Source organism: Rhincodon typus, chromosome 20 (genome assembly GCF_021869965.1).
Source record: "Rhincodon typus isolate 14 chromosome 20, sRhiTyp1.1, whole genome shotgun sequence".
NCBI lineage: Eukaryota > Metazoa > Chordata > Chondrichthyes > Orectolobiformes > Rhincodontidae > Rhincodon > Rhincodon typus.
This window is the reverse complement of record NC_063351.1, coordinates 21543081-21568607: the sequence shown is the minus strand read 5'-3', so window position 1 is coordinate 21568607 and position 25527 is coordinate 21543081. Positions and strand designations below refer to the sequence as shown.

The following is a 25527-nucleotide window of genomic DNA, read 5'->3' as shown; positions in this document are numbered from 1 at the left end:
AAGCAGATGTTCACCTGGCTTGGGGACTGCTTTGCAGAACACCTACGCTCGGTTCGCACTAAACAACTGCACCTCCCAGTCGTGAACCATTTCAACTCCCCCTCCCATTCCTCAGATGACATGTCCATCCTGGGCCTCCTGCAGTGCCACAATGATGCCACCCGAAGGTTGCAGGAACAGCAACTCATATTCTGCTTGGGAACCCTGCAGCCCAATGGTATCAATGTGGACTTCACAAGCTTCAAAATCTCACCTCCCGCTACCGCATCCCAAAACCAGCCCAACTCATCCCCGCCTCCCTAACCTGTCCCTCCTCCCACCTATCCCCTCTTCCCACCTCAAGCCCCACCCCATCTCTGACCTACTAACCTCATCCCGCCCTGTTGACCTGTCAGTCCAGAGAGGACGGACCTATCTCCTCCCTACCTCCCCACCTACACTCACCTTTACTGGCTCCATCCCCGCCTCTTTGACCTGTCTGTCTCCTCTCCACCTATCTTCTCCTCTATCCATCTTCTATCCACCTCCCCCTCTCTCCCTATTTATTTCAGACCCCCTTTCCCCTCCCCCATTTCTGATGAAGGGTCGAGGCCTGAAACGTCAGCCTTCCTGCTCCTATGATGCTGCTTGGCCTGCTGTTTCCTAGCTACCATCAGCTCTGCAGACCTGCTAAGCTTTTTCAGCAACTTCTGTCTTTTTTCCTGATTTACAACATCTGCAGTTCTTTCAGTTTGCACAATCATTCATCTCCAGTTATTCATTTGCACAAAATGTATAGCTGTATCACCCTTTAAATCTCCAAACTATTCCCACATGATTACATCATTAATAGTCATTCTGATAACATGGTGAAGATCGAGGATATAAGACTTTTAATATTTTTTATGTTCTTCTCAGGAGTTGTAATATACCAATACATCTTCCATTTAAACTACACCATTAGGTTCACTGGTTACAACTCGGCTCTTAATATTTTTTCCAAAGTAGCTGGGGCAATTTTAAACTCGAATGGCAAGATTTGAAATTGATATCCATTTGCTGCAATCAAAGGTGATAAATACTTAGTTCATGATGTCAACGGTCCATTGAATAAATCAATGAATCTCTTTTAAAAAAAAATCAATAAATTTCTTTAACGAATCAACCTTAGTAAAGAAGCGTAAATGTGTTGCAGTGCACACCCTCAAACGAACAAAAAAGGATTGAAAGGTTGAATGTGTCATATAATGTGAAAAGGTCTTGGCAATGCTGCTTCGTGACAGACTGTAGCTGGGACATGCCTGTAAAAGGCAAAGGGGGCGGGTAAACAGGCAGCACTAATCAATCCATCATCACTCACATTATTCGATGTGCTACTAGTGCGGTCTGCTTATCATGGCGGCGGTTGAGAGTGCGACCCAGTTCCAGGAGGTGCTGGAAAAAGCTAAGAGGTATGTTCGGGGCCGTGGGGGTGAAGTTTGGAGATTTCCCGAAAAACGTGCACACCATTTCCCCGGGGTGATGGAAGCGGCAGCGGCCTCCTTTCCCCACCTCCCTGGGGATGGAAAGGCCGGTGTGCGGGCACATTGCTGAGGCCCAAGGAGCTCCTTCCTTCAGTCTTTCCCGTGGAGTTTCCGGGCTGAAGGAAGCCGGCGGATTTTCAATGCGGGATCCGGCCATGGAGCGGTGGAAAGGCACTGATGGAGACTCGGGCGGTGAACCTCAGACACACGAAGCTGTTCTTCTGACCTCAGCACATTGTTGCTGACTGGGGTTGGGTTTGGAGAAGAAGGATTGCGCGAATCGAAAATATAAACGAGAGCCGATTCGGTATAATTAACCATGGATTTAACTTTTTTTTTTGAAAATAAGTGAGTCGTAAAGAAACTGGCAGTAACTTCCAACTACCTTTGCCTTCATCCGAATGCGTTTGACCGGCTCGGGCGGGTGAATTCTTTATGTGGGTGTTATCTCCAGTCAAGGAGTATTTACACAGACATTGCGATGAGGAAATGGGCTGCTGCATCATTCACTTTGTCGTTATTTATTTTCTGCGTAGGAGTAACAGTGGTCCCGATTCTTGTCATTCTCAAATAACAGGGGAAACAATGATTAGATGCTGTTGAGTTTATATTTAAGAATCTTGGTAGGGAAGATTAATGGAGACAAAAGATGGGATGACACATTGTGGAGCTGGAGGAACACAGCAGGCCGGGTAACATCAGAGGAGCAAGAAACTTGACATCTCGGGTTGAGACCCTTCAGAAATGGGGCGGAGGATGGGAGCTCAGAAATAAATGGAGAGAGGAGGGGTGGGGCGGGGGAGGGTAGGTGGGGTGGTGATAGGTAACTGCAGGTAGGGAGTGGTGGGGATTGGTCAGTGAGGTGGGAGTGGTGGATAGGTGGGAGAGAAGATGGACAGGTTGTGTCAGGTCAAGGTGGTGGGGATGAGAGGGAAGGTTGGACATGAGATGAGGCCAGTTTAAAACTGGTAAATCCATATTTAGGCTGTAGGCTTCTGAGGTGGAATATGAGGAGCTGCTCGTCCAGTTTGTGCGTGGTGTCATTGTGACACTAGAGGAGGCCCAGGATGGACATGTCACCCAGGCAGTAGGAGGGGGAGTTAAAATGGTTGGTGACCAGAAGGTGTTGTCGTTTGTCACGAACAGAACTCTGATGTTCTACAAAATGGTCTCCAAGCCTCCGCTTGGTTACAGTGACGCCACCGACAAACTGGAGGAGCAGCACCTCGGGGGGCCTACAGCCCAATGGCCTAAATGTGGATTTCACCAGTTTCAAAATCTCTCTGGCCCCGGCCTCATTCTATGATCAACCCTCCCTCTCAACCCCACCTCCTTGACCTGATGCAACCTGACAATCTTCGCTTCCACCTATCCACCCCTCCTACCTCACTGCCGAATCCCCACCACTCTCTGCCTGCATTCACCTATCACCATCCCACCTACCTTCCCCAGCCCCAGCCCTCCTCTCTCTCTATTTCTGAGCTCCCTTCCCTATCCCTGTTTCTGAAGAAGGGTCCCAACCCGAAACGTCAACTTTCCTGCTCCTCTGATGCTGCCTGGCCTGCTGTGTTCCTCCAGTTCCACACTGTGTAATCCCTGACTCCAGCATCGGCAGTTCTTACTATCTCCTGGAGACAAAAGCTGACAGTTTTACAATCCTAGAAAGAACGAGTTCAAGTTCAAGACCTGGTTTGACAAAATTACTGAAAGCAAGTTGTGCATAATTTGCTAAAATTGTGAGCTTCTGCAATACAGTGTTTATTGTCTCTTTTGGTTTTGGTTAGTCTTTATAAACTTAACATCAGTGGCATGTTTTAGAGACTGTTAGCTTGTTCTGTCACCTGCAGCCAAACTGCTCATAAAGTATTAATCTAGTTAATTTGTAAACAGCATGTACTGAGCAAATTAGTACTATTAAAAATGAAGTTCATTTATGTACAGATTGCATGAACAACTATTATTATAATCAGTTGGATGTTCTTGTCAATCTGTGGCAAGCAGAATATATACTTCAAAATATGTTGATCAGCCCAGATACTGAACAGGTTATATGGTGAAAATTATGGGATATAGAGAAACTGTAAATTTCTTTATTTTGATATCAGCAAAATGAAGGTGCATAGAAGAGGAAGAACATTTGCAATGTTATACTTGCATCCAGATACCCCTAAATTATAAGTTCTTAAGAGTCCTCTTAGCATTTCTTTGCACATTTTAGGATGAAATTGTTTGCAGGCTACTAGTGATTAGTGAGATCTTTCTGTGACTATCAGATTCAGCCACAGTGGGTGGAAGTGAAGGTGTAGTTGCTACTGGGGAGAATTGGACCCGCCTTCTCGTCTTTCTCTTTCATGCTGGTTGTTCACTCAATCTCAGAAGGGTTTATAGTACACCTGATTTAGCATCTCTAGGCATCATGTCCTGTGATCTGAGCTTCCCACTCGTGATGGTCGATGTAGTACACAGAAGGACTTCTCAGGGTGTCCCTGAAATGTTTGCACAGAGCTCCACTGTTTTGATTTACTGGTGGTCAGTTTTCCATACAGCACGGTCTTGATCAGTTGTCATCAGATGCCGGTGATGTTGGCTATTTCTAGAACTTCAGTGTTTGTGATGCAATCCAGTGTTTGAGGATGCTTTGGAGGCAGCCCTGGTGAAAATGTTCTAGAAAACATGTAGACCCGTGATTTGGTGCCGTACAGAAGAGTACGGAGGAACACAGCCTGGAGTACTTCAGTTTTAGACTGTACTGTAAGGCTGTGGTTGCTGCACACGTATTTGTAGAGTCTGTTGAATGTGCAATTTGCTTTAGAAAACCTGTTGTTTGCCTCCTTGTCTCTGGTAGCACCAAACAGGATAACACTTCCAAGTTGGTGAACTGCTTGACAACATTCTGCTTGGTTCCCTCTGTTCCAGTGCTTGGTCTATATTCTTGGGGTGCAGGCTTATGCTGGACTTCAGTTTTCTTTAAATGGACTTAAGTCTGAAGACTTGTGCCAGCTTTGAAGAATGTGTTGCTATGCATGCAACACAGACAGTGGACCAGGAGAGCACAGTTTATTGGCAAAAAGAAATTTAATGAATTGTTTTTTTTCCAGGGTCTTTGTGTGAGTCTGAAGATGACTGAAATGGAAAATATTGTTTTAGTTTGCATGTTTGAGTAAACCTCTGTCTTCAGCTCTTCTTTTGCTTGTTCAGCATCACGCTGAACATGATGGCGAATAACCTCAGGGCCAGCACATGCTCTGCCTTAAGCCATTGTGATTTGAAAGGGACTCGAGGTCACTGTTTTGATTTATCTGTATTGATTTTCATGAAACTGCTTCACTATAGCTAGGAACCTAGGTAAGTATCCCAAGTTTATCAAAATTTTTTCAAATTCCAATTCTGCTCACATTTCAGAGACCTTGGTGAGGTCTACAAAAGTGATGTGCAGGCCTTTGTCTTGCTCTTGACACTTTTCTTGTACTTGTCTGAGTGAGAATACCATATCTGTGGTACTGCAAATACTGCACTAGCTCTCTGGGAGGTTTTCTTTGGCATGAGGCGGCATGGTGGTGCAGTGGTTAGCACTGCTGCCTCACAGCACCAGGGTACCTGGGTTCAATTCTACTCTCAAGCTTCTGTCTGTGTCGAATTTGCACATTCTCCCCATGTCTGTGTGGGTTTCCTCCCACAGTCCAAAAATGTGCAGGTTAGGTGGATTGGTTGTCAACATCAAGAGGACACAATACACCTGATACACTGGCCATACTACCATGTATCAAGAACATATCGGAACTGACACTGAAACTCCTATGACTACTAGGAATCAGGATAGCACACAAACCCACAGTCACACTATGACAAACAGTTACAAGCACCAAAGACCCCATACCATGACATGCACGACTAATGTAGTGTGCAAAATACCATGCAAGGACAGCCAAAACATTACCTCGGCCAGACAGGAAGGAAACTAGCCATCTGGATACACAAACACCAGCTAGCAGCAAAGTGACACAACAAACTTTCCCTCACTTCAGTACGCTCGGACAACAAAGGCCATCAATTTAACTGGGATAACGTGACCATCCTAACCCAAACCAACCATAGACACACACAGCAATTCCTACAGGCCAGGTTCTCCACCCATAATGCAATTAATAAACATGTAGAATTAGACCCCACATACAAACCCTTGAAAAAAAAAGCCGGAAATGACACAAAACACCTCAACAGACCAGATCATATAAATGCTAAGCAGAGTAGAACAACATCACTTCATTGGAGGTGGCACTGGTGATGTTACCAAGCATGATGACAAGACATCTGAACTACAACCAGCCAGCTTGGTGAGCAAATCAACAACCTCACGCACAACCCAAGCTACAAATCTTCACAAGAACCTTTCATCTAGTTCTCTCTTGACATGCTGTTGTTGATGGTACTATTCTATATTGTGCAGTTGACATTGAAGAGTATTTCAATGTACTCTGACCAGAGGTCCAGGGTTGACTTGCTAGTGTGTACTATCTTGGCGTTGCTGCTCCTCAGAACTTTTGATTTGACACGCTGATTCACAGATGTTAGTGCGTCATAAAAGTTTCTGATATGCTTAGTATGGGCAACTGGTTAATGTTTTTCCATAAGTATGATCCATGGTTTACCTTTTTAACCATGCTGCATGGTTGAAGTTGGCTATCTTTTTCTCTTGGCTGGCCAGCTGAGTCTTATAAGCATGATTTCATTGCCAGGAGATCATCAAGAAGAACAGGGACAGGTTTGATGCTGTGTCTGATCTCATTGGAAGTACCCTGTACTGCAGCTTTGTGTTCCCACAGTTCAGTGTGTCAAAGGTGTTCCAGCATGGTCTATCTCTGCACAATTAGGTTTGCAGATCGTTGACTCAGTTTCTTTAGGCTGTGTCTAAGTTTGTTCTTGGTCTCAGGGTCAGCATAAGTTCAACTTTATGTGAATGTGTCGGTGGTCAGTATGACAGTCGGTGCTGGCTTAATTCTAGCTCCAGGAGATTCTAGTTGAAAGTTCTAAACAGCACGAACTACAATGTTGATAAAATGAAGTTAACAAGGTGAAAGGCTGAAAGTGAAGTTTTACCTATCAAATATTTTGATAACTCCTGTTCTAAAATGAAAGAGATATCTTAACACTCTCTAACTAGTACGTTGATGTGCTGCAATTTCGTACAGTTAAGCATTGAGAAATCCCAGCCTTTAACCATTGTCATGGTCTTTGTAACCATGTTACTGATTTCAGCCCCTCCTGTCTACTGTCTCAGACTGAACCAGATTTAGTTGCAACCCCAGTAGCCTATTACCTCTTGAGCTAAGCAGCTGACCCCATATTCTCTCAGTCACAATGACCATCTATTTTCATGTCTGTAGCATCACTTAAACTGTCTGTACCTCAGCCTACTTTCTGCTGAAACTTTACCCAAGCTTTTGTCACCATCAGGCTCAACGGTTTCAATATTCTTGTCCAGTCCCATGCTTGCTTCTAAAATCTAGCTCATCCAAAACTCTTGCCTGTATCCAATCCCAAACGAAATCCTGCTCATCTCAGTTTCCACTGACATAGGCTCTCGTCTCTTCACTTTACCCAATTTTTAAAAATTCCAATCCCTGCAATCTTGTCTTTCCCCAGCACTAATGACTCTACAACATTTTACAGTTCTCTGGTTTAATTATGCACTTTAGGAACTCTATCTTGTCTTGAGGAAATGGAAGCCACAGTCAAGTTAATTGTTTACCCCTCTGTTCCAATCTTGTCCCCCTCAATTCTTCTATCCTCATTTCCCCTCTATCTTCTGGGTTCAGTTATCCCCTGTCTAGCACAACTTGCCTTGAATCATTGTTTTCTTGTTTTCCCACACCTAGTAGAGCATGAGTTAGATAAAACATCTACTGACATCTGTTTCCATTTTTTTTCCCTCTGGAACAGGTCACCATCTGTCTTCAGAGGCTATAGCTTGAGGGATGCCACTCAAAATCAAGTGTGACTGACTGGACCACTTTCCCACCTCTACTGCCTGTCACAGCCATATTGAAATGATTTACAGGTTGATAGTAAACCTGTTCATCCCTGTTGTGTACATGCCTTCTGTGGCGATCAAATGTTGGAGTAGGATTTGAGCTCTGGGTTTCTCAGTAAGAATGCTAACCACTGCCCCACAAAACCACCTCCCTTGAATACTGCAGATTATTGCTAAAAGCATAAGTACATTTAAGACTTATGGCATATTAATTTTCTTTTGGGTAGCTTGGAATGAAAAGGATAGTGCAATTTTATATACAGGTCATATACCATACCTGAAGTGATACACTGCCCATAGCTGAATGAATCTTGGAGAATATTTATTGTCTTTAATAGGATCCTGTGGTTGTTGCAGATTCATCAGAACATTTAGTTAAGCTAAAAAGTTACATTGAAGCTAGGGTCCACAGATCGCTTATTTCCTCAACTGTTGATTGAAGAAGATTGATATAATTGAAGTGTTTAAAATGATTCCAGGGTATGGAAAAGTAGGTGAAGAAAAAGTGTTCCTGCTGGATGAGTCCAGAACATGGGAGTTTAACCTTACTTCAGAGTGCGCTATTCGGAAGAGGTGTCAGGATGAATGTCTGAGCACAAACAGTAATAGAATTATAGAGCTGTTTGCCTTTCTTCCAAAAGGCTGAGATTGATATATTTAGTATTGACCTTCAGGGATACGGAACAATTTGAATAAAGCTAGTTAAGATGCAGGTCAGTTGTGCTCTAAGTAACTAGTGGAACGACTGACAACAATGAATAGCCTATTTCTGTTTCTGATTTTGGCTTCCTCCGTGCAGTGATAAAGCAGGTCAACTGGTATGGAACACTAAATGAGTGGGAATACAATATAAGAATTCTGTAGTCCTAAAGGTAAATCCGAAGGTACAGTTATCAACACAGAGCATTTACCTTGGCTAATAATACTGATCATATTACATAACTATAACTACTAGCTACATTGAGGTTTATTGTATAATTGGACTTTAAGTCAAAATGATCAGAGTAAAGCTGGCAATAAAGCTTGTCATTAAGGTTGGATAAAATGTTCAAGGTTGTTAAGCTGTAAAGATGGTAGAAAACCGGTTCATTCACTAAGGTCAGACTTCAGTCTCTAGGCGTATTTGTATGGCTTCAAAATATTGTAAATGAACAAAGTGTCAAGATTTGACTTTCTAATGACTGTAATTTAAGTTTAATTTTAAAAATTCCCTCTTTAGGTCATTGGTCGTTGTTCATTTTTGGGCATCATGGGCTCAGCAGTGTTTGCAAATGAATGAAGTCATGACTGAACTGTCCAAAGAATATCCACATGTTATATTTGTAAAGGTAATTTTCACAAATAATCTGCCAAATTTTCTGCAATGTAACTGTCAAAAAGTGCATATAGTAAGTAACACAAAGGGCTTAGAAATTGAAAAATAAATCTTCTGTTTCTGCTGATAATTGAATCTTTTGGAGCAAAGCATTAATCTATAATTTTTATAGAACACTAAGAAAACAGATAAATCATCAACAATGTTTACGGAATCATAGAAACTTGCAGTACAGAGAGAGGCCAATTGCCCTACCTGGTCTGTGGTAGCCTAATCCTACTTTTTGTTCTTGATAACAAGTTTTTTTGTAGGTTATGCCATGTATATCCAAATATGTTTTAAATGTCATGGTTATTTTTGCCACTAACATTGACAGGCTTTGTGTTCTAGGTCTCTGTCATCATCTGGGTCACAAAAAAATTCACTTCTCTAAGCCACCTGTAAACTATTTCAATATTTGTTCCTAGGTATCAATACTATCTCTACCAAAGGATATAGGTCATTTGAATCAAACTATCAATTCTGTCCAACCATAGCTAAACTTCTCGCTCTCGCTCTCTCTCTTCTTCTCCTCCCCCGCCACCCAAGACAGCAGGAAATGTTTTTGACCCAGCCTGTGTGCTGGGAATTTGGAACTCACTGCCTGTAAGAGTGGTAAAGGCAAAAACCCTCCACATTTAAGAATCTCTAGAATTGGAATCCTTAGGTTCTTTTTGACTTGTGCAAACTGAATGGGCCAAAAGGCCTTTTTCTGTGTTGCAGATCTCTGACTCTACACCTGTAAAGAATTCTTAAAATAATAAAGTCAAGTGAGTGCAGAGATGACTGGTTGAGAAGTTAGGACAGAGCTAAAAGTGGTGAAAGACATTTAGCTATGTGAGTGAGTTGGAGTTGGGATATTTGCATGCAAATGTGCAAAGATTTTTCTTTTGAAATAAAAAGCCAGGGAAGTAGTGGCATTAGTTAGAATGTTTCAGTCCAAGCTACAACAATGCTTTAGCTGGCAAAAATGGCAGTTTTCCTCCCAGGATAAAATATTTTCAGCAGACAAAGAAAGAAAGAAGGAAGGAATGTTTGTCTTGGTATTAAGGTTCTGAATGCAACATAGGTTGTTGTTGTTGTTGTTGTTGTTGTTGTTGTTGTCCTACAGTGTGGAAACAGGCCATTCGGCCCAACAAGTCCACACCGCCCCTCAGAGCATCCCACCCAGACCCATTCCCCTGAATTTCCCCTGTCTAACCCATCTAACCTAAACATCCCTGGGCACTATGGGCAATTTAGCATGGCCAATCCACCTAGCCTGCACATATATGGATGGTGATGGACCACAGAAAATTGTGGCTGGCTTTTGTTGTAAACTTAGAAATTTGCAGTTCTAATAGCATTGGACTTTATCCTGTGATGTCACCTGATCACATTCCAATCCCATTTCCAAATTTCTCTTTTCTTTAAAATTTAGCTGGAATAGTTCAATGCATTTAGCTGGTGTGAATCTGCTTTTGAGATCTTGCGTGATCGATCTTGTATACATGTGGAGTTGTGGTGAAGTGTTGAGCATGCTTATCACTTCGTGTTTATTTTCTGTACTTTATGGTGTAAAAGTACAGACCTGCAGATGTACCCCTCAGCAGTTGGTCACTCTTTAACTGTGCAACGGACAGGAATTTGTTATATGCATGCTGAATTTACTTACACCGCCATTGTAACAACTGCAGCATAAACTGAGCAAATCTGATAATTTGTGGGTTGGCATCAGATTGTTGCTGAAACTTAATTGGTTTACTGAAATCCTTTGGTGAAGAAAACTTCCACCTTTTTCTGGAGAGAGCCACACTTGACCACTGAATCATTGTATGATTGCACATCCCTGAGGTCATTAAAAGTCAATGAATATTACCTTGCTGGTGTCATTGACATATAGAAGGAGGCCATTCAGTCCATCCTGACTGCACCAATTAAAAAATATCTCACTACACTATTCCCGTTTTTGAGCTCTTAGCCCATAATTCTGTTGACTATGGCAAAGCAAACAAATATTTAAATACTCCTTACATAGGGTATTTGAGAGTTTTTGACCATCATCATAGATTCCCTACAGTGTGGAAGCAGGCTATTTGGCCCATTGAATCCACACCGACCCTCCAAAGAGCATCTCTTCCAGACCCAGCCCCCTACCCTATCCCTGTAACCCTGCATTTCCCATGGCTAATGCACATCCCTGGTCACTGGGCAATTTAGCATGGCCAATCCACCTAACTTGCACTTTTTGGTCTGTGGAAGGAAACAGGAGCTCCTAGAGGAAACCCATCCAGACATGGGGAGAATGTGCAACTTCCACAAAGACAGTCGCCCAAAGGTGGGATCAAACCCAGGTCCCTGATGCTGTTAGCAGCAGTGCTAATCACTGTGCCAACCATTCTGTCAGGTAGCAAGTTCGAGTCCCACCAACGTTTTGGTGAGAACATTTCTCCTCAACCTCCCTCTTAGCCTTCTACCTCTTGCTTTGAGTCTGTGCCCCCTTGTTATTGCAGATTTCCATTGTGTTATAGAGGCCTTTGGCATTTGTCAGGAGAACAGGACATTTTGCTAAAAGCAGAAAAGAAATCTTTCTGGAATTAGTAGTCAAGACTTCCTAAGTCTTCAAAGTGTGTGGACATGAATGAAAATTGAGATTTTAATGTGTTTTTCAGCAAATTTCTGTTTGCAGCCTTAGGCACTGTGAAATGTGTAAGAAAGTCCATCATATGAAATTTGTCTAAATCATGGCAATGTGGAATTTTTGTGACCATCACATTGAATATTTTGTTATGCGAGCTTGTTTAAAAAATTATTTATTTTCTCTGCAAAAATGTTTAGCATGTGCAGATATAATATTGATTATATGAAGAACATTAGTTGTTTAAGTCCAAATTTGTTACAGTCATCTAGTTATGGACTTCTTTTATAGCTTGAAGCTGAATCTGTTCCAGAAGTATCTGAAAAATATGACATTAGTTCAGTGCCTACTTTCTTGTTTTTTAAGGTAAGATTTTACTTTGATACAGATTCTAAAACGTCAACTCCTTTTGAAGAAGCCCAACACCAGTTGGATTGTTTCTATTTTTAGGTTGCCATAGAAACCAGTTTCTAAGCTGCCTGAATTTTACAGTGATAAGAACCTTGACAAGTCGTAAAGTGCCAGTATAAATAATTTATTGTGATGTCTGTCTTTGGAAATTTTTCTTGAAATTCAGTTTTGTGACTTAACCCCATATAGTGAAGAAATATTTGTATGTTAATTGTAAAGTGTTTGAGGTTACAATTGATAAACACGCTTTGTAAGAATGTGATGAGCTGAACAATATTTATTCTAAACATTTTTGGAATTTTCTGAATGAATTCATTTTGAAAATCTGCAGGCTTTGCTAATGCAGCTCTGTTTTGCTTTGAGTTTTTGAAAGAGAAGACATATCAAGGATCAAAAGGTTGAGAGTCAATTTGTATCTGTTGCTAGTTACAGGGATTTCTGCATGTTGTAGGATTCATAAATTATAGGATTAAAAAGATTGATTTATATGTTGATTTAACAGTTAAGATCACCCAAAATGTTCTCACTCCATTTTTTCTTCCACATGACGTTTGTTTGTTTGTTTGTTTGTTTGTGTTAGTTTTAAATGATCATTGCAGTTTTGTCATTTGAGATTTTTTTTGAAAAGATGAGAGATTCCTCCTCTTCCCTACTCGTGGTTAGCTTCTGATTTTAAAGCTGTTGTGAAAAGTGGAGATGCTGCATATGAAGTGACAAAAATGATGAATAGCAAGACTCGGCTGGATCATTGAGCCAGTCCCATACACTCGTGATACAATTAAACATTGCAGTTCTCCATGATTCTCATGCCAGAAGCCTTGTAAATGCTGCTTTAGGTACTAATTTAGTTTGGAACTCTGGTAATACCAGGTTTTTCAAGTATTTCAAAAAGTAAACAGGTAGTTGAGACAAAAGTGCTGTGTTCTGATGAGCCCACAATTGATGCTATAATTTGTTTTCTCTAGGGTGTTATGTCAATTGCAAATTTCCAGTTTCATTTTAGTTTTAAAAACATTTCCGATTTAGCACTTAATTTTTTAGCACTATTGTCCATTTCCAAGTTTTACTGCATGGTGATCTTTGACTTTTACATAAAAGCGATCACCCTGACTGCAGTGGCTGTGCAAATTTTAATATATGTTAAAATAGTGTCTCTTGATGGAAATATAGTTCTAAGTGGTTATTTTTCAGAGTCACTAATATTGCTTTGCTCCAGTTGTGTCTTTGATTTAATCAAAGTGAATATGTTTGCTCCAGAATTGTCAGAGAATTGATCGAGTAGATGGTGCCCGTGCTCCTGATTTAACTAAAAAAGTGCAGCAGCACAGTGAGACTACCAAACAAGACTTGAATGAACAATTGGGGAAACTTCTAAATTCCGCGCCTTGTATGTTATTTATGAAGGGAACTCCTCAAGAACCTCGGTGTGGTAAGAGTAATTCTATTTTAAAAATGTAGCTGCAGAGTTTCATTAATAATTGCTATTCCAAATGCCAGGAATGTTTTTATTTGAACGTAGGATTAAAAACTGCTTACATATAGGATGTATAACATATTCAATTGTTACATTCTGATTAAAAGAAATTGGGCAATATACTTTGCATGTTCGCAAAATCATTCAGTGTAATGATCTCATTTAGCTAGCGCTGATTGATGTAATGTCTTATGCAAATGAGGCTGGAAAAAAGTAAGCCACTCAGCTCTTCAAGCTTTTCCGTCATTCAATAAGATCCTAGCTGCTCTGATTTTTAACCTCAACTCTACATTCAATCATACGCCCGATTTAATCTTTACTTCCCTTGATAATCGAGAATCTATCTACCTTTTGCTTTTAAAAAAAAAAAAAAAAAAATTCAAGATTCTGCATCCACTGCCTTTTGAGGTAGGGAATTCCAAAGAGAGTCAACTCGGAGAATTTTTTTTCTTTGTCTGTCTTAAATGGGTGACCCTTTACTTTGAAATTATGACCTCCTTAGTTCTAGATTCTTACAAAAGAGGAAACATTCTTTCCAAATCCACCCAATCAAATCCCCTCGGATTCTTCCATGTTTCAATTAAGTTACTTCAAAGTCTTCTAAACGCCAGGGGATACAGACCTAGCCCCTCTAACCTTTCCTCATAAGGCAATCTGCTCTTTCTAGGTTATTAGTCTAATAAACTTTTCACTGAACTGCATTCGATGCACTAACATCCTTCTGTAAGTACAGTGACCAGTACTATCCACATAACTGCAGTCTCCCCAATGCCCTGTAATAATGAAGCATAACCTCCCTACTCTTGCATTCAATCCCCCTTAATAAAATGTAACATTCACTTGGCTTTCCTGATTGTTTGCTGTATGTGCATACTGACCTTCTTCGATTCATGCACTTAGAACACACAGGTCTCTCTATCTTGAAGCTGTGCAACGTCTCACCATTTAAAAGTTTGAGATAGAAAGCAGTCATTGTATGTTATTCAGAAGTACAATTATGATTAAAATGTTACCAATTCAATTTTAATCATTCAACATAGTATTTCATTATTGTGTGTGCAAAAAGGTAAACATTTTCATTCTTTTAAATTCTCATGGCCACCAGGTTTCTTAGTATTTTGCAGCTATCGAAGAGCAATTGTAGTGTAGTCACTTTTTAATGTGGGGAATGCAGCATCCAATTTCCACGCTGTAACATTGGCAGAGAGTAATGTGTCATTATTAGGTCTGTCTTCTCTGCTGCTTTTCAAAATAGTGTCATCGGATCTTTTACCTAAGAGGACAAATGTGGCCTCAGTTTAGCATCTCATGTGAAAGACAGCACTTCTGACTGTGCTGTATTGCCATCAGTACTATACTGGTTTCAGCCATAAGTGTTGTGCTCCAATCCTGAAATGGGCTTCAACTCTCAATCTTCTGATTCAAGGGTGAGAGTGCTAACCAAACAACAGTTGATACTAAACATAAACTATTTGACTGAAATTTAGTTTGCCTGTTTACATTGGCTGTATTTGCTAATCTAAATTGTCATTTTGTGTGTAGTCTAATGAGACAGTTCCTTTGTTTCTTTTGAAGTTAACATTAGTCTAACAGAATTAATTATTTTGTCACTGTTTTAAAAAAAACATCCTGACTGTGTTTAACTCCTCACTTCTCTAATTCAAATAGTTAATCAAATAGTGTATATTCCAGTTTGGGGTTCTATGTCCTTTCCATCTGGCTGTTTAAGTCATTAGTCGAACAATCATTAATTATCTTAATGCATTCAAGTTTTTATTCTACATTGCTGTTGTGTAGTTTAAGAAAAGATAGTGAGATAAATTTGATTTTTTTATTTTGGGGCTTACATATTGAATGCAAATATTTCTGTAGGAACAATACACGTGCCTCCATTCCCTAAACACTTTGCAGGCAACCGTCCTTCCCTAAGGGACAGATGTCAATTTTCACCATTTTCTGTCCGCAGTGTTGCAACTCTTGAGCCAACTTGTTAACGATTTACAAAAAACTGTTTCTTTTAATGGCTGTTGTGTTGATCAATCAAATTAGTTTGTGTTTGTTAATTTTTCATAAAGTTGATTTTTTTTTTTAAAAAATGAACTAATGGTTTCTTTATGTCTCAATTATTTACCCCTTGTCTTTTTTTACAATAATTGATTACTGTACAGAAGGAGACCATGTATGTGTTCTGAAAGAAGTGAATATATATATCTCAAGATGGCAAAATACAGTAGTACTTTTAAACATACTCATTTCACTTGAAGAAACATCCAAAAGTATGCTTCACTATTATTTTGTATTAAGGTTTGTTTTCTTCAAAATTGAAGTCAATGGGAATCATGGAAAACTCTGCACTGGTTAGAGTCGTACCTAGTAGAAAAGAAGATGGTTATGATTGGTGGAGGCCAATCATCTCAGACCCAGGGCATCGCTACAGCAATTCCTCAGGCCACTATCCTAGGCCCACCCATCTTCAGCTGCTTCATCAATGAACTTCCCTCTATTATAAGGTCAGAAATAGGGATGTTCGCTGATTGATACTGAACAGCATGCGTCCACAATTCTCAGACACAGAAGCAGTCAATGTCCATATGCAGCAATCCCTGAATAACATTCAGACTTGTACTGCTTAGTGGCAAGTCCAATGTATTGCCCATCTCCAACATAAGACTATACAACCATTTCCCCAAGGTATTTACTGGCGTTATTATTACTGAATTCCCTATTGTCAACATTTTGGGGCTGACCATTAACCAGAAATCAAATTGGACCTGCCATATAAATACTGTGGCTATAAGATTGGGTCACAAGCTGTGAATGCTGAGATGGGTAACACTCCACCTGGCTCCACAAAGTCTGTCCACCATCATCAAGACACAAATCAGGATGTGCTGGAATTCCCTCCATTTGTCTGTTTGAGTGCAGCTCTAACAAAACTCAAGCTTCACACTACCCAGGACAATGTAGCCTGTTTGACGCCCTTTCAACCCAACTAAACATTCACTCCCTCCACCATCATTGGAGAGTGGCAGCTATATACAAAATATACTGCAACAATACACTGAAACTCTTCTGATGTCACCTTGCAAATCCATGATGTCTAACACGTAGAAGGACGAGGGCAATAAACATGAGAACACCACCACCACCTGCAAGATTTTCTCCAAGGTACTATCCAACTTGATTTGGAAGCATATTTCTGTACCTTTGTTGTTACTGGGTTAAGACAGCTCTTTCTTTTCCTTGCTCTAATTATTTTTGGTTGTGTGGCACTTTGATTTCTTTTATTTTTGAAGCTGACAGACTGCAAGTCTTCACTTAAAGTTGTAGTTACATTCCTGAAACTCATGACTCATAAGTGAAGTGACTCATAAGTGAAGCAACTTTTAAGCAATTCTGATTTTGTTTTTCCATTAGAACCAAAAGAAAACTGTAGTTGGATTCTGCTTGACCTTTCTCTACAGAGAAAGGATTAAAACATTATACCATGTTGAAATGCTTCCATCAATAAATTCCTAAATTAGTAAGAAATAAGAACAAATAAGTTTAAAAGATATAGAAGTAGCATAGCAATCACCCGCTTGCTGCCCAACCTGCTTGCCATCAGTCTTGCTGACTGAACTTGCCTCTCGCTGCACATGCTGTTCTGATCCACCTAGTTACTGTGGATCCTTCCTCATCCACCCTCAAACATGTGGACTCTCCTGCTTATCTTGCTGCTGACTCTCATACTTGCAGCCTCTGTTGCTCTTGGACTCCCCGTTTCATTGAACCTGCCAGTTTAAATACTCCCGTTCGCTGCATCCCTCTCTTGAACAGGAATGCACTTTCAGGATCCAGACCTGTCCAAAACTAAATCCCTTGGATAACAAAAGTGCAGGTCCCAAAGGTAAAGAATCGCCAAGCCAGTGATGTTGAATAGCTATTTTGTTTAACTGTATACTATATGTGAAACCAGGAATGGGTTTATTTTAGCTAAATATCATTGTCTGCTGGGTATGTTTCCACTATGCTTCGCTATAACCAAGGTTCTAGTCCTGCCACAGCTGCTTCTGTACAGTTGAGACCCATATTGTTACGACTTTGGAGGTTGGATCTGAACTGGGACTTAGGACCTTACTTGAACAGGAGCCTAGATTGAGTGCAGGGAAATGGGGAATGAGAGGTTTGGTAATGGCAAGGAACAGTAAACAGTTAAGTCAGGAAGTGACAGGTCACGTGTTTTAAGTTCAGCAACAAAGAAAGGGGTCAAGGAACTGGGCTATGCTGTTCCAAAATGGTGCTGATTGGGTCATGTGGCTTGTTGTAAGACTGTAAGGAAATGACTTTAAAATGAACCTTGTGATGCTAAATGAAAATATTTACTCTGTTGACCATTTAAATGGGTTATGTTTAACTAGGACCTGCAAACCTTCCAGCATGACTTCCCTTCTGTGATTCCAATAGAAGTGTAGGTTAAATCCTTAAATAAGCCAGAACCCACAAATGCAAGAATGCAGCATTTCCTGGTTGTTTTCAGGGTGTCTTGTGTGAAGTTAGAGTTCCTCCAGTCATAAGTCGTCACTACTACTTCATCTGAAGGGAGTTTTGTGTAAGTTTGTGTAACATGACAGAAAACTCACTTGCCTCATGAAGGACCCAAGCGTGGGACTTGGAAAGATTCCTGTACCTCTCAGTTTTCGGGGGGAAAAAAAAAATCTCTCCTGTTTTGAGAGATGCAAGAGGTAAGTCTATTATGATCAGTTGACTGCCTTGATCCCTAACCATACTATGCTGGGTCAGCTGTGGTGGGTGCAATCCCAGTACAACTGACAGACTCTATATCTAAAATAACGTCAGATTGAACATCTTCGGGTTAGTAATGCTGCACATCTTCCTGCTGCAAAAATTGGGCCTGAAATTTCTCAAAACTGCATCAATCTTAATCTGTTGTATCCTGTTTTGTTTGGCAGGCTTCAGCAAGAAGATTGTGGAAATTCTCAACGAGCATAATATTCATTTTTGCAGCTTTGATATTCTTTCTGATGAAGATGTGCGTCAGGGCCTAAAAGTTTACTCTAACTGGCCTACATATCCTCAACTGTATGTGAATGGAGAACTGGTGGGGGGACTTGATATTGTAAAGGTTGGTACTGTAGTATTTGGGTCATGTGGCAAAAAAGTATGCTTTATAGCTTTTTATTGAAACCAAGGCAGAACAGCTTGTCCTAGTAGCTTTGGTAAGATGAAGTCCAGCCACATGGGTGAAAAATAATTAGCCTAAAAATGAAGTGTGTTCTTTTATTTCTGAAATTCTTCATTTTAAAAATTGAATATTTTGACAAAACCATACAGGAAGCATAACTGTAGCTTTTTAAAAAGCTTATTTCATCAGCTGTTTAGTAGGTAATTTTGATGTTTCATTGCACACAAGGATGATTGTTATCCAAAAAGAAGGTGATCACTGTTTTAGACAATGGACAGGGTCTAATTAAAAATGCAACCTTGATGGTTGTGCGTGTTCAACAAACAGTCGAATAACTTTATGGGCCTAAGCCACCCATTGAAGTTCAACTCACATTGAAATTCACAAGCTAAAGCATGATGCCATAAAAAAAACTATAAAAGTCACAAGCGTGGCCCATATATGGTCAATGAAATTACTGTAAAAGGTTTAAACAAACTCTAGCTGTCATTTCAGAAAACCATAACTAAATCAAACAAAGTATTTCACGGGTGAGTTTGCAGTCAGCTGCTTAGTTAGAATTTCTGTCAAAATCCATGTGATTAAAGGCTTCTGAACTGTTAATATAGTGTCTAATTAAGCTCACATTATCTTTTGACCACGAGTGCAATATGCTGAATTGATATTTTAAAATTACTTTAAACCAAAGCTTAACAGTAACACTACTTTTTTGCTTTCTGCATATCAATATTAATCCCCAGATTCTCTCCTAGGAGCTAGCTGAAACTGGTGAACTGGAAAAAACTTGTCACAAGGAAATGCGATTGGAAGAAAGGTAAAGTAATGGTTGTTACTGCAATGGATTTGATGTATTTTATGCAGCAAGAAATATCATGACCACACCTAATGTAATCTTTTAACCTGTTTTTTTTAATTCTTTTAAAACATTTAGATTTAAATGTGATACAAAACATCATAGCTACATTCCACAACACTTTGTATTCAGTATCTTTGTATTTTTAGGTTGAAAGCACTGATCAACAAATCAAAAGTCGTTCTGTTTATGAAAGGAAACAAAGCAGTATGTATATTTTTATTAATTAACAGCTCAAATTCAAATAGTGATTTATGTCATGCACGAATATTTTGTATAAATATGTATACACTCTCAACTAATAGTTGTCAATGGTGGCACATGTGAGACCTGAACAAACCATGTCAAAATTTAAGTAGTTTTCAACGTGCTACCATGAAGAAATCAATGCATATTGATTTTATTCTTCTTTTAAGGCATGTTTTAGCTGCAGTGTTCCTTTAGTGTGGTTAGGGGAAGGTGCTACTTGCCTTGTTATGCCACCATTGCGTTGCTGCTTACTACTCTTAGGATTCTGCACAGTCTGGAGGGAAACAACATCAAGGCATATTTCAGCTTTTTTGGGTGCCAAACAAGCATTTTAAAAAGAAACATTAAGAACATGACCCTAGTCACAGTTGTCAATGTTGTTTGTAATTTTATTCTTAGTTGGCAAAATGTGGATTCAGCCGCACTATTGTGGGAATACTGAATGAAACTGGGTATGTATAAGCATTTGGACTACAAATATAGTTTATTAAATTAATGTATTAACTTTTATTCTGGTTAAATTGGAGTTTAACATTTTACTTTCTTAATATAGTGTTGAGTATGAAACGTTCGACATTTTGGAAGATGAAGAAGTAAGTTCTGCTATGTTTTAAGCTATTGTACGTGAAGTGAACAATTATGGATCTGAGCTCTGTGTCACCCCTCTGATTGGAATGCCTCTGCTCTGTGGAAGCATAAGGCATGTCAGTTTCAGCTGGGCCTTCCTGCCTCCTGCATTGATGTGGAAAATGATCCCATTTATTATGTAAAGCAACAGTTTCATAACAGTGCAATGACCAAAATTTTATGTATTTTTATTAGCAATCGAAATCTTCACTAGGATGCTGTGCGACCTGTGAACTGAACCTCATTCCGAAAAACAATTAATGAGTTGCAGCGTCCCATTTCACTGAAATGGAAGCTTCTCTATCAGATATTCTTAATGGAGACCTGTTTTACCACTGTCAGTATTTATCTGTATTACCTATTATGCTTTTAGGTGGTGCTATGATTGGTATTTATACTGTTTAAAAGTCTGTTACAGTAGCAGTGGGTGTAGAAGCTATCATGTGCTGTGTTTTGGGCAGTCACCCTGCAATTTTTCTGCAAAGCCACTAGGTGTCAGCAACTAAATGGCATTATCAAATCACATCGTGCACATGTGACAGAAAGCAAGTAACTTCTTGCTGTACGTAACATTGAAATCTAAGCGTATTATGAAGATTCTTCCATTTTCTAGAAATATAAAATGAATTTAGTGACTGATTAATTAAGAACGTATCTTAAGAAGATCTTAACATACTTAAAAAATTAAATTCCCGCTTTGGGTATTTGCTACTTAATTTATTTTCAAAACATAGTCATTTGTTGCCTTAAGATTGCAAGTCTTACAATATGTCCTGTGACAGATCTGACCTAAAGTGCAAAATGTCACTGCTTTGAAATACTCCTCTGAACAGCCAATCAATAGTTTAAAAAAATCAGGATAGCTAACTGCTGAATAGTAAAGTTGAGTGTTCCACTTTTATGTATTGGACTGCTAATTACTTGGTGATCTTAACTTTTTAATTCATGTACACACTTTTTTTCACAGGTGAGGCAGGGGTTAAAAAAATTTTCCAACTGGCCAACATACCCACAATTATATGTGAATGGTGAACTTATTGGTGGGCTTGATATTGTGAAGGTAACTTTAGTACATTGTTAAATATAAAATTGGAAGGGCTTCACAGCAATATCCCTTGTTTTATTGTATCTGCAGGAAAAATAAACTCTCTTTCTTCAAAGGAAGAACTTTGCGTTGACATAGCATTTCATAACTGCAATGACACAGGCAGACATTTTGTACATAGCACATGCCACAGGCAGCAGTGGAATAAAACAGGACATTGGTATTTTGTTGATACATGAATGTTGGCTATTTTCATCAACTTGAAGAGGCAGATTTAATGTCTTTTCTGAAAATGAAACCAATGACTATGCAGCACTCCCTTGCCATTGAGGATAAAATAATAAACATGTTTATAGTTAGAAATTAAATCAAATGTTACCATCTGAACTTGCTCTTTCTTCAGTTCCTTTTATGGTTTAGTTGATATGTTGGCAAAGCAAAAAGGTAGAAGTATCATTAATCTTGGGTATGAACTTCCACTATATGGTCTCCCTGAGAGAGTAAAGTTAGCATCTGTGAGAGGAACCTGCTGTTATTTTCAACTGAGTACTAGGAAGGAGCTGTAGGCAGGCATCCTTTGTGGCTTGGGTGGAATAAAAGGAAGTCGTACAGCGCGTTCATCATAATATTATAGATAAAAATGAAAAACTGAATCCAGTGATTATTTAAACTTCATAGGGTGTTAAGAGCTGTTGAAGGGGAAACAAACTTCACCAACCACAAGAACATTAAGGTTTTTGAAAACTGCTTTGCAGTGAAGTTGCGAAAATCCTATTTGGAGCTAAAGAAGATATGGAGACCAAGAGTTTTGGCAGTGATCAGGGTCTTAAAGCAGAGCCAATTAATGATGTCATAGTTGTGGTGAGGCTGCAAAAAAATGTGAAAAGCCTTTCTCCTGAAAAGTTGAAAGGATCAAAATTGTTGGCCTTTTTTTTTTTTGAGCAATAATGACAGCAGCTAGTGTAATAGGTTATGGAATAGTTTGGCGGGTATGTGGTTGAGGGAAGATAATAAATCAGTGAGCTGGGTGGTGATAGCGTATTTGTGTATGTTGGCAGAAGATGGTGGAAGGGAAATAGAATTTTGGTCACTCGGTTGGGATGGTGTCAAGTTTTAAAGTCATTTAGGAGATGGGGATTTTTAGTTTGAATAGTGGGTAATTTGCTCAACAGAAGCGCAAGCTTCCAGGTGCATCAGGACTTCAGAGGGGTCCAGTAGCACATCTTCAAAGGCAGCTTGCATTTGGAAGACCTGGGCCAATATTGTGCCAATAAATGGCACGGATTAGCTGAGGCAGTGGCGTTTGAAACATTGCATGACAAAAAGACTCTTTCTTTCTTTGTCTCTGACTACTAGAGAATGATAGATGTTGAATGGAAAGATTACCAAAACAGTGACGGGGTGTGATTTTCATTCATTCGTTCATTGATTCATGGGATGTGGACTGTGTTGGCCAGACCAGCATTTGTTGCTGTCTTCAAAGGTGATGGTGAGCTGCCTCCTTGAATTGCTGCTGCCCTTTGGGTGTAGATACTCAGTATTAGGAAGGGAATTTCAGGATTTTGAGTCAGCCACAGTGAAGGAACGGCAGCAATATAGTTCTGGTTTCAACTGTGGGTTGGAAGGGAATATGCAGCCTCAGGCTTTTCTTCTTGGTGGGAGAGTTTGCAGGTTTGGTACATGCTGTTAAAGGAGCCTGGGTGATTTGTTATTGTACTTCATTCAAAGACTCACACTCCAGAGCAGAATTCGAGTTATTTTAAGGGTATAAACATTATATTACTTGTATAATGGTTTTTTGTTGCTGTAAAATTGGTATTTGATGAGCAAATTAATAGCATGTTAAGTTGGGAAATGGGCAGAACACTTAAAGAAGCATTGACTCAAAGAAAAGTTGTAACTATGTGGAAAATGAACTGAGAGCCAAAATTGCACATATTGGTGTATCCCACTACTCTTTTATAAATCAGACCTTTTATATATCAGTTAACATACAGGTTTTGCATAAGTACTGGTAGTACCATGTTGTATTGTTTTAGATTCTATTTCATATATGCCAACAATAACTTTTTTTTTGAAAGTGCTGCCTAAGTATCCCAATAAAAATTTTATTGGCATAACTGCATGGGCATTGTATAAGACATGCTGAATTATTTTGCAGTGCGTTGCTATAAATATCTTGGATACCAATTTTCATTTTAAAAACAATATACTTAAAGCTTGGATAGACTGCATCCTAATTAAATGTTTATATAAAATCTGGATTTGGCATTCATTCCAAATAGAATTAGGAGACCAAATCTAAGAAATTTTTCATGAAAGTATTAATATTTTATAGCTATTAGTTACAGTTGAGATGGTATCGAAACTTTTGTCCATTTTAAAAATCTTGGATTCATTTTTCTAGTGATTGAATTAATGGGTAACAGAGGATGCACATACTACAGTGTACAGTCCTATTAACACTTCCATGAGTGTAACAGAACAGGACAACAGCTGTGGAAAGAAAATAGGGAGAGTAGAGCTTAGAAACCACACATTCCTGTGTGAACAGTGTTTAATGACATGTTATCAGAATGTTCATGTTTTTTGATATAATAGTTGACTCTGAGGCAATGCAATAAATATACAACTTTTTTGTTTTACAGGAATTGGAAAAAAGTGGAGAGCTTCTTTCAACCTTAAAAGGAGAAAATGCTAGTTAGAATTTTACAAAAAGAACAATCACCATCATACATAATGTCAATTTTAAAAATTGTTCATTGGCAATAATGTGGTCTAAAGTCAGGTAACAGAATAGTGATTATAAATCATTTTTGATGTTTTCATGCTTTGGTAATTCATGAATAACAAGGTAGCATAAAGGGAGCAAAATGCAAATGTTAGAACAGTAAAATATTATACCTCTTTTATTATAATAAAACATTACTGTTATATATGGTGTGACTTTTTATTGCACAGTGAATATAAGAAATGTTCACCACTTTAAGCACAGTCTGGTGAAATAATTATTAGTAAAAAGGTCCAACTTTATATTGTGCAGAGTTCAAGTAACTTTAACGTGCTGTTAATATATTTGCATGCAAATTAATTGTGCGCTTTGGTCATTTGTTTCTATGTTTGTGACTTATTTGATAAATAAATAACAAGTTTATTTTTGTTGATGCCCAGTGAGCCACATTTAGACACGGCTGTGAAAAACCAGAATTTTTAAAAAATTGATCCAAAGTATCTCAATAGAATCTTTTATTAGTATACCTGCTTGGGTATCATGCATAAAGTGCTGAACTATGTTGCCATCTCTTGCTATAAATATTTTGAGACTAATTTTCATTAAAAAGCTACTTCAATATGAGTACAGTGCATTTTAATTAAATGCTTAAACTTAATCTAGATTTGGACATTAATTATGCCTGTCAACTATCAATTTTCTAGACCTTCACTTAAAAAAACAAAATGCTGCCAAGGTTTGAAAAATTTGTGCGATTAATTATTCTTTATGTAAAAAAAAAATACATGAATACAGCCTTTCAACTAAATATTTACAAGTTTGCCATATATTACAAAGCTTTAGATAACTACAGAGCTCTAAATTGCAAATAAACTAAGATTTTAAAAACCTCATTTCTAGTAGCATTAGAAATAGTGCTAGGTGGGGAGGAATTGGATGTCAGTATCTCTAAGAAGTTGTTCTCTTTTGAATTTTGAACCAAGAATTGGCACTGGGTTCAAAAATAATGTCACCAAGCTAGGTACCACAACTATTGCCCATTAAGGAGGTGGTTCTGAATCGGGTAGCAAATTCGGGTTAGTCATATATTGTGAGGAAGGTAAAATACTTTTAGATGTAATGATTTTTATGTATTTGGGAGGTTGATGTTGTGCAGCAAGAGGCCATTTGGTCCATCTGCCTGTGCCAGTTTTTTTTTTTGTCCAAATGATTCCATTTGTCTTTCTTTCAATCCAGTAGCTGCAGTTTTTTTTATCAGCATTTTATTATTGCATTTACCTCTACCACTGTTTCAGCAGATTGTCATAATTCTTTGCATTAGGACTAATCTACATCTTTGGTCCTGTTGCCAGTTGCTGTAAAACTAGTTTTTGACCCTTCTCTCACTAAAAAGTCTTGAACACATTAAAAAAATCTAACTTTCCCAGTGTCTCCATATAATTGAAGTC

At 38.9% G+C, this 25527-nt stretch overlaps 1 protein-coding gene across 3 annotated transcripts; it reads left to right on the top strand.

The window, feature by feature from the left end:
• The first annotated feature begins 1264 nt into the window (after positions 1–1264).
• glrx3 (glutaredoxin 3) lies at positions 1265–25502 on the top strand. 3 transcript variants are annotated; one of them, XM_020511232.2, is made up of 11 exons: positions 1265–1430; positions 8753–8861; positions 11796–11870; positions 13173–13344; positions 18342–18514; positions 19327–19388; positions 19577–19634; positions 20076–20128; positions 20230–20269; positions 21271–21363; positions 23997–25502. In XM_020511232.2, the coding sequence occupies exons 1-11, from the start codon at positions 1375–1377 to the stop codon at positions 24051–24053; spliced, it is 948 nt and encodes a 315-aa protein (XP_020366821.1). In that variant the 5' UTR covers positions 1265–1374; the 3' UTR covers positions 24054–25502. The 3 variants fall into 3 exon arrangements, with proteins under 3 accessions (XP_020366821.1, XP_048464803.1, XP_048464804.1); XM_048608846.1 differs by lacking the exon at positions 11796–11870 and having other exon boundaries at positions 1268–1430; positions 23997–24741; XM_048608847.1 differs by lacking the exons at positions 8753–8861; positions 11796–11870 and having other exon boundaries at positions 1325–1430; positions 23997–24741.
• The last annotated feature ends 25 nt before the right edge of the window (positions 25503–25527 follow it).

Coding starts and splice junctions, on each gene's coding strand:
- glrx3 (XM_020511232.2), top strand. CDS start 1,375: ATGGCGGCGGTTGAGAGTGCGACCCAGTTCCAGGAGGTGCTGGAAAAA. Junction 8,862..11,795: donor CACATGTTATATTTGTAAAG/GTAATTTTCACA, acceptor CTTCTTTTATAG/CTTGAAGCTGAATCTGTTCC. Junction 11,871..13,172: donor CTACTTTCTTGTTTTTTAAG/GTAAGATTTTAC, acceptor TGTTTGCTCCAG/AATTGTCAGAGAATTGATCG.